At 35.2% G+C, this 14,269-nt stretch overlaps 1 protein-coding gene across 2 annotated transcripts in view; it reads left to right on the top strand.

Moving 5' to 3' along the window:
• LOC149791627 (electrogenic aspartate/glutamate antiporter SLC25A13, mitochondrial-like) overlaps positions 1-14,269 on the top strand; it is a 113,582-nt gene that overhangs the window by 47,167 nt on the left and 52,146 nt on the right. For both annotated transcript variants that reach the window (XM_089970184.1, XM_089970183.1), the window contains 2 exons: positions 5,351-5,435; positions 7,136-7,229. In XM_089970184.1, the coding sequence (XP_089826310.1) occupies positions 5,351-5,435; positions 7,136-7,229 (179 nt within the window). The remainder of the gene's footprint in view (positions 1-5,350; positions 5,436-7,135; positions 7,230-14,269) is intronic.

Here is a 14,269-nt window from a genome sequence, read left to right as displayed (position 1 = left end):
TCAACTTCTCCTTCCCCTCTCTATTATCTCCTCCTCCAATTCCGCTCCCAGACTTCAACTTCTCCCTCTTCTTCCCTCCTTTCCTCCGTCTCTCTATCCGAGACAACGGGACCAAACTTTGACTGGTCTGTCCCTCAAAGCTTCCTGTGAAAACCACAAGGCGTTAACAAATGTTTTATCGAACCTTACCTCACACTATAACGACAATTAACCATCAGATAGCTGTCACTGTTTCGGCCACGCATGCATACACATCGAAATTCCCACACACTTCTTGCAGGGTAAACAATGGCGTAATAACACAGTATCAGCGAATTGTTATACAGACATCAATACATTGCGTCACGTCAGTATATACACATATATATTTAATCTCATCGTACTACAATCTGACAAAATCAGACGCATGTCTGTACATTACAAATATTCAACAATGGCAAAATCTATAATCATATGAACATATGTGTTAGTCTACTATAAAATACCCACATAGTAAATTACAATATTAACTCTTACGACGGCTGGCAAGCTATATAATTCTTTACAAATATCAACTCATTTCTTCAAAATATGCAAACATATTAACAAAACAAAGTAATTCTTCGTACTACGATTCTAGTACTAATAAAGTATACATACGACCTACAATTAAAATGCAGTCGCATTCCACAAAGACCGAACAAATATCTACTGACCTTTTGAAGCTTTTCCCGCCAATAACGAATGGCTATTCGGAGTTACGCTAACCTCTTCTCTGGATAATTTCTTTCAGCGAACTAACTTTTGCCGGAAAACGCAGGGATATCATTCTACCCAAATCAAGGTCTCCCCCCCCCCAATCTCGATTCTGATTGGGTGGCGCTGTGCCCCTGTCCAATCGTCTTAGCGGCCAGTTCAACCTGTCTGTCTGTTTGCAGGGGAAAGAAGTTAGGACACTCCCACTTCTTCAGGCAATTCTTTTGATCTTGGAAACATTTCGACACCTAGGTGATAATTGGCTGTCTGTGACTTTGCAACTCCAATGTCCGGTCCGTCAATTCTAGCCACAACAATCTTACGTAACGGATTAGTGCTAGCCTTCAGCAATGTTCGACATCAAACAATGACCCGTCAGAATTGCCTTGATTATACATGTTTCAAACTGGGCTACTCTGGGTCGGGGTAAACATGACACTTAACTTCGTATTAACAGCCCTTTAAGAACCTCTAAATTTGTATTAACAGCCCTTTAAGAACCTTTAAATTTGTATTAACAGCCCTTTAAGAACCATTAAATTTGTATTAACAGCCCTTTAAGAACCCTTAAATTTGTATTAACAGCCCTTTAAGAACCCTTAAATTTGTATTAACAGCCCTTTTGGAACCCTTAAATTTGTATTAATAGCCCTTTAAGACCCTTTAAATTTCCTTAATATATGATGTATTGTTGTTGTGTGTTTAATTTTTATACTTCTATAATTATTTTTGGGGAAAACAGCATCATCATTCATTTTCATACATCATTTTATCACACATATTTATTGCATCTTCACTAGCCAAGGTTTTGATTTGTTAACCCTATCTACACCTTGGCAGATTGAACATGTATTTTAATACTTTGTCCTAGCAACATCTATTAGATTTCATGAGTTGCCTCCATTAGTATGTAATACCAACTAACCAATAGCCTGTAAAAGTGGTGCATTGTATATCTGCCAAAAATGTTGGAGATAATTGACTTTAAAAAAGTACTTTGTAAGTTAAAATCGAAAGTATGGCTACGTACCAGAGAGAAGTCATTTCATGTTTTTTTGAGGGAAAGGTATTTGTACAAACATGGACCAGCAGTGGAAAATTGCTTATTTATGAGTCTGTTCAAGTTGTGTGCTCCCCTCGTCTTGATCATGTAGGAACAGTGTTCAAATTTGAACATCTTAATTTTGATTGGATGCAGTCGCTTGCCGATGCATCCAGTGATATTCACAGACCTGAAACATAGAAATATCTGCTTGATACACCAAGGTATATATAGGGTTAATATATCTAAACCTTGGCTAGCAAAGATATATTTATTGGGATACCATCAGTATTATCCCTTGACTTGTGACCTGACTGTAATAGGGTTTATCTTGAATTTCCCAAGGTATAGTTTAGGTGTTACTGTTGGTAAAGCAGTCGATACAGATATCTGATGAAACATGGCAGATATCATTTTTCATCATCTGCTTTAATGATGGGGAAATGTGTTCAATCACAAAGGAAACATGGATCCAAAATATTCTTGGATTAGATAGTTCAAGGGGGACAGGCCCATGGCAATGTGTGCTTTGTAAAATAAATTATTAGATTTGGGTAAAATGGAGAACTATGACCTTTCCTCTTGTTTGAGAAGTAAAAAGCACCAATCAGTGGAGAACACTTTCAAATCTTCCGAACAATCATTGATATTTTCTTTTTATATCAATCAGCTACAAATCTGCACTCCCCTTCCTAAATGATTCAGAACCCATCTTTGAACGAGATCTCCTTCCCAAACTATCAGTTAAAGCTGTAGCCTCATGGAGAGGACAAAAACCTCAGGGCAGCCAGATTTAACATTTTGTGATACTCTCAGGTAGAAGACAAAAGCCTCAGGGCAACCAGATTTTACATCTTGTGATACTGTCAGGGAGAAGACAAAAGCCTCAGGGCAACCAGATTTAACATCTTGTGATACTGTCAAGGAGAGGACAAAAGCTTCAGGGCAGCCAGATTTAACATTTTGTGATACTGTTAGGGAGAAGACAAAAGCCTCAGGGCAACCAGATTTAACATTCTGTGATACTGTCAGGGAGAAGACAAAAGCCTCAGGGCAACCAGATTTAAATTTTGTCATACTGTCTTGGGGAAAAGTGCTAAAGAAAAAACCCAGGAATGAAATGATCTGGAAAAAAAGATCAAAATGGCAGAATCCGAGAAGAACTAAGCTGTAGAAACTAGATGTAGCTTGGAAGATAAAATACAGTGATTTGACATATACAGCTGGAAAGTTTGCCATTTATTCTCACATAAGCTGACTACAGTTGCTATCAGCATTGAACCTGATCTGCCATTACATAATGTGCCAGCAGATCAGGGTCTGTGTTCTTTGTTCTGTTGATTACTTCCTACAAACTGCATAAACCCAGATCTGCCATTGCATGATGTGACAGCAGATCTGGGTCTTTGCAATTTGCAGTTGGACTTGGCTTGTGAGTATATGTAGTAAGCACACAAACTTTCTTTTACAGTGTATGTTGATATTTATATTCAAGACTTTATTTTTATAACTTGGAAGTTGGTCTTGACAAAGATAATTAAAAGGGGTTTCAGAGTTTGACTTTAAAAGTGGGTAAATTTATTTCAGTAAACCCTGGAAAAATTATAATTGGCCCTTGAAAAGTCCTTAAGTTCGGTCCTGAGATTTTTGTATGAACTATGAGGGAGCATTCTGTCCTCAAGACATTTCAGATTTACTTGGGTGTTCATGATCTGCCCTTCAATATGGCCACCATTACTAGAAATAGACAAATGTTTTAATGATTTTGCAAACATTAATAAACAGAATTAGACCAAATTTGACAGCACTGTGGCATGGGGTTTTTTTATATTGGGTTTTTAAATTGTTATGAGTGTTGATGATCAACCATTAGATTCTATGAATGAACCACATACAAGCTGCTCAGCCAATTTTTAAAACCTTTTATTTTTTTGTTCCTATTTTTTCACTTGTGAAAAAAAAATCTTATGTTTTGACATGAAAATAAAAGATTTGTCATCATGCTATGCGACATTTGATATGTGACCTCAGAAGTTATATCTGCAGCAACAAAAATGCACTTTCTGAGCTAGACCAAATAAATGGAAACTGCATTACATTTCAGACATGGAAACTCATTTTGCTGAAGAAATTTGATTCAACGTCATTCGCATCTCTATGTAGTTAATTTCCCCATACTTCTTTGACAACAGTGCTAAAGCCATCGTGATGCATTGCTGAATCTGACTTGCTTTGTTGTCAGACACGATGAAATGGTTTACAGAACATTACAAATGTAATTTGCTATGACAGATTAGGTCATCACAATCCTAGTGCTTTCTTAAGTCACTGATACTTATATGATCAGCCTCTGAAACGGAGTTAAATTTACCAAAAGAGGCTTGGGTATTTTGCCGAAGATTGAGTTTAATCCTCTTAAGTTTGATTCTGGTGCAAAATTGGTATAAGAGATTTTGTTCCCTGCTTATTTACCAGTTATATTTCATCTTGTCATACCAAAAACAATATTTTGCCAAACATTAAAAAATCACATTTTTTGTATCACTTGATGAAATCAAACCAGGATTAACGTAGGAAAAGAAAATGTCTGTATATAATGGTGTGAGCAAAGCCCTGGGCAGAAGGACCCACTTTATAATACTGTATATATGCTGACAATGTCTGTGTATAATGGTGTGAGCAAAGCCCTGGGCAGAAGGGCCCGCTTTATAATACTGCATATATGCTGACAATGTCTGTGTATAATAATGTGAGCAAAGCCCTGGGCAGAAGGACCCACTTTATAATACTGTATATATGCTGACAGTGTCTGTGTATAATGGTGTGAGCAAAGCCCTGGGCAGAAGGGCCCGCTTTATAATACTGCATATGTGCTGAAAATGTTACATATATGTTGTTACAAATTTGTTTCTCAAAGAATCTAAACACAACCACTGTTAATAAATGTGTAAGATATGTGTTGTCTCAGAATGTGCTTCGTATTTATTTATTTATTTATATGTTAATCATGTGCTTTATCTGTTGTATTTTGGTCAGACTAAGCATAATGTTTGACACGTTGATTGTCATTTTTATCGTTTGTATGTCTGTGGAAAATGTGACATTAATCTTAATTGATGAATCATGTCTCATGGAGTATAGTGATCAATTTAACAATTTTAAAAAGAACTTGTTTCAAAATTCCGAAATCATTGGCAGCAATTTCTATACAAATATGTGGTAAAAATATCACCAGCTACCAGCTTTTATGGGAACCTGTTGGTCCTCGTGAATATAATGTTGATATAAACTCTCAAAATGGTCACCAGATGAAGCACTGGGAAAAATCTATTTGCAGCCACTTCTTGTGAATGAGATAGTGTTGTTTTAACAAAACACTTCCTTCATGCAGTATGGCCTTGTTTCTATAAGTAAATGATGCTGATCTTACCTCTGAAATGGTCACATTGATGGCTATCTTGAAATTCTGTCTTGTCATCATGCGGACATCTTTAAGCACACAATCTTGATATTTGTTTTTAAAAGAGATATTTTGGTTGAAAAAAAAAATTCTAAGATTTTTTATCTTTGTAGTCGCATAACATATGCAGATCTGGAGAAGTTATCCCCCATGGAAGGCAGAGAAACTCCTTTCTCCATAAAGATGCAAATAGCAGAGGTGAGTTGTCTTAAAAAAATTTTTTTACTGCATATCAGACAATTATGGAAAGTATGGTTTTTGATACTAGCTTATGAATTAGTAGATTTTCCACTAGAAATAATTCACTGGAGTGAAATACAAAAGATGGTTTTTCACTAGACTCAATAGATATTGACAACATCATGGAGAAAAAAATGTAACCCGCCATTTTCTTGACTGATTGGTGTAGTGCTAAAATATGGCCACCATATGCAAGACCTCCAGGTTCAAATCCCTCAACATGCTTTGATTTAAAAAATATTTGAAAATGACTGAAAGTATAATATTTTAGTTAAATTTATGCACTTCGATTAGAAGAGGTATAATCGATGCAAAGATGTTGATTTTCCAGTTGACATGAGTATAATTGACTGGAATTTTGGCAAGAAAAAATCAACGAAAGTTCAAGGAGGCAAAAATATGGCTTGTTTGGTGTTTTACAGTACAGCAACACAGGTTATTTAGTGGCATGGCAGTTGGAGTAAAGTTGCTTGCCCAAGGAAACACCACTCTAGCTGACCTGGGCTGATCTGGTGGTAGGATTTGAAGCCGTATTTTTTTCACCACAAGTTCAGTACACTAACCACAGAGGCACTGCAGCTTCATAGATACATGGGCACTGTTATTTTGTAGTACATAATAGTGGTATTTTTCCTTCTTTGCCACTGTTTGGTTTGTGATCTGATGTTGATTGTGAGTTTTGCCTGGGAGGTTTTAACCCACAGGTGCCATTGGATGCTTAGTATGGCTTTGTACTAAAAGATAGTCATGTTTGAAAAAATGTTGTTTGTCGAAACTTATGAAACTGTGAAATATAATTGCAACTGAATTATCAACCATCAACAGTATATTGTAACGGTTTAAAAAAAATGTGTTTGCGTAGTTGGAGAAGAATGAAAAACATTAAAGGAAAATTGTATGAATATACACTGAATTGTGGCTTGGGCCAAAAAAAATTATTTGTATACCCATCCATATATATTTGCTTAAAAGTCGTACCCAACTACCTGGAAATAAATAAGATCCAGACCTGTCATATAATGTGCTGGCAGATTTGGGTCTTTGCAATTTGCATTTGAATACTGACTTTAAAAAACATGTATATATGGTACATTTCAAGTACTTCTGATTAAATTGCTTTTGTCTGCATTACACAGTTGCAACACACTTTGCATGTCATTCGGCCCACATCAACATGCTGAAGCCTTGTAGTATTCATCTTAGCTGCCCATCTGTCTTTTTCATCTGTGCATCTATCTTTCTATATAGCCCATATCAGTATGTTTATCCGGGATGTTATTTGTATTGACGAGTCAATATTTGGGTTAGATTTCAAGCATTCCAGGCCATCTTTTCAAATAGCCATGGTCTCTGAACACCCAGCTATACCTAAATGTTTGTTTCCCAAGTTTTTCTGTGATGGCTTTTTGCAGCAAATGTTACTCAGAAGGGCCCCTTGGAATGCACCCACTGCAAATAGTTACAGTTCATCCAGGGTTCAGTATTTAGTGCTGATATTTAAGGAGGTACATGTCCACCCATCCATGTTTTATGTGTTTTTCCAGGTTCACAAGTCTTTCGAAGACCATCTCATTAAAACCTTGGATTTATATAACTTGATTTTATTTGAAAGCACAGTGAAAGAAAAGAATGTAAACAAATTATTATGTTTTTTATAGGAACATATACGTCTACATCACGGGACGGAGAGGACCTTTGTATTACAAGTTTTAGAAAGCGCGTACAGATTTGGACTTGGTGCTATAGCTGGAGGTTAGTTTATTTTTCAGATTTATGTATCCCTGTTATATTGTATGGAGATGGCATGTAGTAATGCCCATGTATGTCTGTCCATATTGTCACAAATTGCAATGTTGTTAAAAGAATTTATTAATTTTTTTTCTTGGACTCATTTTTTAATATGTTTCTGGCATTATGGTGAGGCCATAAGCCTTGTGTCCTATATGACCTCTCATACACCCATTACATCATAAATCTTATTTCTGCTAAATAACTTTCAAAGGACATATTGATTTCAACCAAATATGAGGCATAAAGCTGTATTTTTCACAAGTTGAGAACTGGGTGAAATCTACACATTCTGTTTGCATGTATTAGTTTCTTCACAAATTTCAGTAACATTGATTAACAAATAAATGATTTTCCAAGCCAGGTTATTCTCACAGAATTTTAAGATTTCTCAATTATAGTCTCTAATGGATTTTCAAATATGAAAATAGTCCGACAAACTGGTTGAAGAAAAGTGAATGTAAATATGCTGGTAACAGTCACGGGCTTATAGATATTGGTAAAGGGAGCAACAACGTGATATCGCCTCTAATTTATCATCTTACGGTATGATTTGTTTTTTAAATAATTCTGGTATTGTTGCCAGAATATGGAAGTAGCAAGTTCATGTGAACTTAGACAACAATGTTGCTAATTGAGCATTTTCTTCATTAGCACTAATCTGCCTGATTATTAATGCATTTATGCAGGGTTTTCATGGAAAATTTGTGAAAATATATTTTAAGGAATTCAGAGAGATAGCGTAAATTTCAGTAAAAAATAGAAAAACAAATACATATATGTTGCATCTTTAATCTAAAGAATTCCTTGGTCAGTATCTACATACGTTTTTTTTTCAGAATAATAATAATAATACATTACTCCAATACTGTAATGCTATTCATGGAAGCTACAAAAGTGGACTGACTGCCTTATATATCAGGTTTTCTTTTACTGAGTTATGCTATATATGCAGTTAAGTAATGAAATGGGACATATGACCATACCCACCATATACTGAGTCACTTTATAGAAAAGGAATAATAATAATTGAACAGGGGTCCAGAAAAAGTCCAGACCCCCGACCCCTACTAGACATTTTTTCCCCTGAATATTAATGTGGCCATCTACTGGTGTCATTTTTTGGGTAAATGCATTTACAAGAGCCCTCATTGATCATGATAAAGATGTAAGTATTATTATGGCCAGTTATTATATGTGCCGCAAGATGTCTCATTCTGTTCCTAATTTATTGTTGCTTCAGTTTAAGTAATGTGCTTCCATCAAGCGTACACAATAATAATGTTTTCTTTCAGAAAATTATTGAATTTGATCCAACAACAGTAATTTATACTTGGGTTAAGTTTATACACAACAGTGTGACCCAGGTATCATATCTAGATAGGACTAAATGCTGATATTGATCAGCTTATATTAATAGTTCTGTTGTCAAGCTATTAATGCAACTTTGCTATAATGTGCAACTAGTTCTTTTTGTTTGTTTTGCTTTGGGTTGGCAAGAGTTACAGCATGTTAAATATTTCCTGACCTCAACCATCACTGCATCAATTATAAAAGCGTTCATTGGACTTAGAATTGGCATTGCTGTTGATGTTGCTTTCTCTAATAAAGAAAAGCCAACCATTCAGTTTATTCCATTCCATTTTATTCACCAAGAATGTAATGTCAGCATTTTTTGGTATATTCAAACTAAACACAGTGAGTGAAGTGTGCACAGTTACCATTGTCACTGACAACTTTCGTGGGCTAACCCATTTTTTTGTTGGGCTCCATTTATCGCTGAAGACATTTTACTCATGGGTTAACAAGAAAGTCTTACGGCCCTGCTGTGACCTTTGTGTAATACCGTGTTGTGCCCATTCAGTTACTGCTGAATCTCTCACATATGGAATTAACAGAATGTTTGCTTTATATCATTCTCAGGGTTCCCACACTATCGGGAAAAAGTTGGGAGAAATTGTAATTTTTTCCCTACTGTGAAAAGTTCTTGAATTTCGCAAATATTGATGAAAGTCAGGAAAAAACAGGGAATTTTCTGCCACCACTTGATGCTTGAAACAATCACATAATTGAGTCATAACTAAATTGATCATTAGTTAAATTTATCGAGTTCTAACCAGAATAACCAGGATATTTTTGGAGGGTGCAGTATGGATTATTTGGGTGCTTGCAATAAACATATATGCCGAGTCAATCCAAATGCTTACTGGATTAGATTCATCTAGTAGACTTTTATTTTCAGTCAGCTCAATATCCATATCTTTCCGTACATCAAAGGTATGAAAACCAGTCTAGCATCACAAGAGGCCAACTTGGTGGTGGCAAAGCGTATCCGCTTACCGGATGGCCTAGCAAACTTAAACGTTGTTAGATCGAGTGATACATGCATGAAATCAATATGAAAATTACTTATTTTCTCAGAAATTGTGAGTATTAAAATTGTTATGTTTTTAATCTGCTGCAAGACAAGATAAAACTACAGCGTTGACAAAATGCAACCAGGTACTTGCGATTTGCATTGCTAGTCGCACGACTAGACAAATCTAACAACCCACATTTTCAAATGTTGTAGAGAAAAAAATTAAAATTACAAAATATTAAATGAAAGTTGTATACTGGTTGTAATAAAAATGCAAAATCAAAAGAGCACAATATTCTCCATATTTATTCAAGAACAATCCAGAGTTTTGTATCTCATGACTACCATGTTGACAAGTGCTCTCTGCTTGATAAATCAGACTGGCCAGATTGCTGCGACAGCAGTAAGCTTATTGTCATCATTCTTGAAATAAATATGTTGAGAATTTTCTGGTTTTTACAATAAGTATATGACTTTGATTTAATATAATTGAATTTCGGTACAACAACATAAAAAAGGAGTTGTTGATATCATGTGACTATTGGACTTCCCGATGTCATCGTTTGAGATTTGTGAAGTCATGTGACTGGTAATTGAAATGGAGAGTACCGGGTCAGGTTTCATATATGCCATTGTTTCGTCTAGTCTGTCAGCGAATTAAAGACATAACAATTATAATACTTGCCATTTCGGAGAAAATAAATCATTTTCCTATCGATTTCATGCAGGTAAAAGTCGATATAACATAAGTTTAAATTTGCTAGACCTGCTGGTAAATGACTACCATATGTCACCACCGCACAGTGGCGGCAAATTCCAAATTTTCTATATGCAATTGCAATGGCCCCACACCTCAACCTAAATGTCCAAATATGAAAAATGGTATGGGAATATTCAGAGAAAACCCGGATTAGAAAACAGACTGCTATTTGTTTTAAGCCATATTTGTTGTCCAAATTGTTGAATCTCAGAGCTGAAATGAGAAACTGTCATCCCTTGTATTATATATTAAAAAACAATATGAGCCCCTGTGTTAATACAGGATTGGGGACTGGTTTAATGAATTACAAGAAGACAAGTTGATTTTACAGAAAATTCAGTCCTTGTTTATACAACTGCATAATTTTGAAGGTCTTTTGTCAAAATTTAAATCATCCCTTTTGAAAATGTTTTTTAAATGATGGATTTTTAACCAGATCATCTTAAGGAGATTAGGTTGTTTGAAAAATCTTGTTTGGGTTTTATTGGCACAGATAAATTCAGGGTTAAACTCTTTTCGTTACAAGACAGAATTCTAATTATTTGCTTTTATTGGGGGTTTTTTAAATGCTGTAATAGGAAATGTTTACTTTATATAAGATGCATATATGTAATGCTGTAGAATTCTTTAGAATTAAAGGTTTGCAATAAAACAAAACTAATTTATGTTCATTATGTTGTTCTCACATAGCAGCTTAAAGTTAGAATTTTTGTTCTGTACAATGAAATGACTTTATATGCCAATTTATTGGAATATAGTCGAACTTGTTTCATGTGATACATTTTGTGGTTTTGTAATGATCATCTTTTCTGACTTTGGAGAGTCTTGAAAGAGAAACATCTTTAGGTTTAGAAAATGTATGTTTTACAATCTAAAATGTTCTTTAATTCCATTCAGTAATGGTCATATGTGAACCTTGAAAAAAATAATTTCATCCTGGAAATGACCTGGAAATTTATCTTTAGAAAAGCATGGGAACCATGCATTCTGTTTTATTCGCCCAAGAATTTAACATCAATGCTATATTATATATTCAAACTAAATCCATTGAATGAAGTCTGTACAGGTATGACTGTCATTCCCAACATTCTTTGGCCATTCCAGTTTTTGTTGGTACACTTACATCACTAAAGAATATTTACTCAAAGGATATTCAAAACATTTTGACAATGAATTTTACAGCCCTGCTGTACCCATCCATTTATTGCAGAATCACTCATGAAAGAATGAACCAACATTCATAAGTTTCAGTAGATAGTCCCTCTTAGGCCAGGCACGGTTTCCACAAAAAGTTAACTTGACCAAGTTTTTGTTCTGCATAAATCTAGTGTTTTTATAATTAGCCAATGTCAGCAAAATGACATGGCCTTAAATTTGCACACACTGGGGTGCAGCTTCAAAGTTTACAAGATTACTTCTATTCCTGTCCCAGTAAACATAGGTACATTTTAATGTGTAATTCAGAGTCACTCAATGTGGAACATCTTAAATGAGTAACTGGTAATATTGTGTACTTAAAAGGGAGATAATTGCTGTATAAGCAACCATTAATCGCTATCTGGTAAAATGGAGAACAGGGTAAAAGAATTAACAAATGCTCAGATAGAATTGATCATAATTTCAATGAATCAGGAAAAGTGGTGGATAAATTAAGAAAATAATGAATGTCAGTAATTTTACCCATTACAAGTTTCAGAAGCAAAAGTATCAGATTTGAAAGAGAAAAAACACTAGCATGGAAGATGGCTCAGATCTTTGAATCTCGCAGACCATTTTTGGTTGCAGGTCGTGATGAAGAATAAAAGAATGTCTTGGGCAGATTCTTAACCATTTCTAATAATTCTTCACTAGTGAAATCATACATCAAACAGTCCAGTGCTGGTTGAATGAACATGGCTATTATAAAATGTCCATCACTCCACTAAACAGGCCGAAAAGATGGAAAGGATGTTGATCACATATGCATGAGAGGGCACATTATGTCTGGACCAAAGGTTTTCTTCAGATTAAATGCAGAACACAGTATTCGGCCAAGGCTTGACAATTTACGTCTGGTGAAAAATGATGAAACTTTGGTGTTTCAAAACAAAGGAACCCCAATTCGATGCAGTTGAATGTTTTGGAGCTATCGTGGTATGGAAATCTTTGTGCCAGGAAGGGTATAAATTCTAAGAAGTATGTGGTTGTCCTGGATCATAATGTATGGACATTTGTTGCCAAGTACTTTAATAACAGTGACTGGACCTTCCAGGACAACATGTATCTTGGCATCCTTGCCATTGGAAAAGAGAGTTCTAAGTTCTACAGTCTTATGGCCTCCTCACTTGCTAGACTGTAATGATGCAAAAAAAATTTTTGAGAACTTTCAGAATCATACTTTCAAGGGGATTTCCTGTTGTCCATTAAATCTGAGTTTCCTTGAGTAAAACTTTCCTAAATTCTCCCAGCTGAAGTTTACCCAAGAGAAAAAGGTACATCTTAGGTACAAATGGACACTTCTTATTTTAATTATTATTTTTAGTGTTAGAACTCATTTTTCACTGGTGGACATTTTGTGAACTTTTAATATGGCACCGGAGTGTAATGATTAATTTTTATTACATATTTATTTTCTTTCATGGTTGATAATACTGTTTGACATGAATGTTCAATATAAATTTCCTCATCACACATTCAGACAAGTACTATTAAGGAGTTCTCTGTGATGTCTGCTTGTCAATGTTCTTACAGAAATGCACCAGATTGAATTTGTATTAATCCCAATAGGTTTTGAATTCTGTTCAAACAGAATAGCAAAACAAAAACTTTTGAATAGGCAGCATGCAATAAATAGAAAACTGCATTTGCATTTGTTCCAAGTCAGGGGAAAGAACTTGTTGCATTTTTCATAGGAATACATTTCACCAGAATGCCTTGACCTGTTCCAACAACATATCAGACTACTAGTTCTTTTTGCCCACTTAGAACAAAATCTATTCAGACCTTGGAAAGAAACACCAAGACAGGGGAAACTACTGGCAAGCTTTGTCACATACACAGATTGGCTGAGCTGAGACTCGAACCCACATGGATAGAGGTGAGATGTGAGTGATCTGAAAAGTCAGGCACCTTAGATTATAATAACAAATCACTCAACTCCCACAAAACTTAAAAGTTTCTGTTCCATACCAACTTAGCATTATAGTGACAACAGATCTGTGTATATGCAATGGTCTGGAACTGCTGTCTGTATTTCTGACCAGAAAATAAAAAGGATTATAGTGAAAGGGGGAAGGTACATGTTTGTGGCAATGACCAAAACTGCTCCTGACATTTTGTGTGACAAACTTGTTTCAGTCAGTGATAGGACAGTTGTTTCAGCAGGCATTGGTAGTCTGTTGTTTTCCTTTAAATTGGTAGTAAATTTTATGCTCATTTTTGTTTCCAGTAACTTTAGATTGTCAGAATCATGCAATATTTTGCTTTATTGCACACCTTCATATTGCACTCACTCAACCTGCATGTAATAGACGCTTTAATGTTTGGTTTATTAAATTTGTTTCTGAATGAACTAAAGCAGATGCTTCATGGACTGCCACATACCAGCTGGTTTGCAATATTCCATGTTAACTTTTTTGATATAATGTTTCGGATTTAGGCTAGCGATAGACACCAGACAGGTCATAAAAGTGCTGGGTCCCTACAAATAACATGCAAGTGACAAGGCATTAATGTGGCTGGTAATATGAATGGCAAAAAATATGCTTACAGTTTTACATCCTGAATTTCCTCAAAATGTACTTTCTTAGTTCTGCAAATCCGAATTACATGAACCATGTCATGGGTTCTAAAGCTTGAGCACACATTTCGAAATTGTACTGTACTTCCGACTACATTCCAAGTGCA

Source organism: Sinohyriopsis cumingii, chromosome 9 (assembly GCF_028554795.1).
Source record: "Sinohyriopsis cumingii isolate HCF-2022 chromosome 9, ASM2855479v2, whole genome shotgun sequence".
In the NCBI taxonomy this organism is placed as follows: Eukaryota; Metazoa; Mollusca; class Bivalvia; order Unionida; family Unionidae; genus Sinohyriopsis; species Sinohyriopsis cumingii.
Note: the sequence above shows the minus strand (reverse complement) of the source record. Positions and strands in the feature narration are given on the sequence as shown.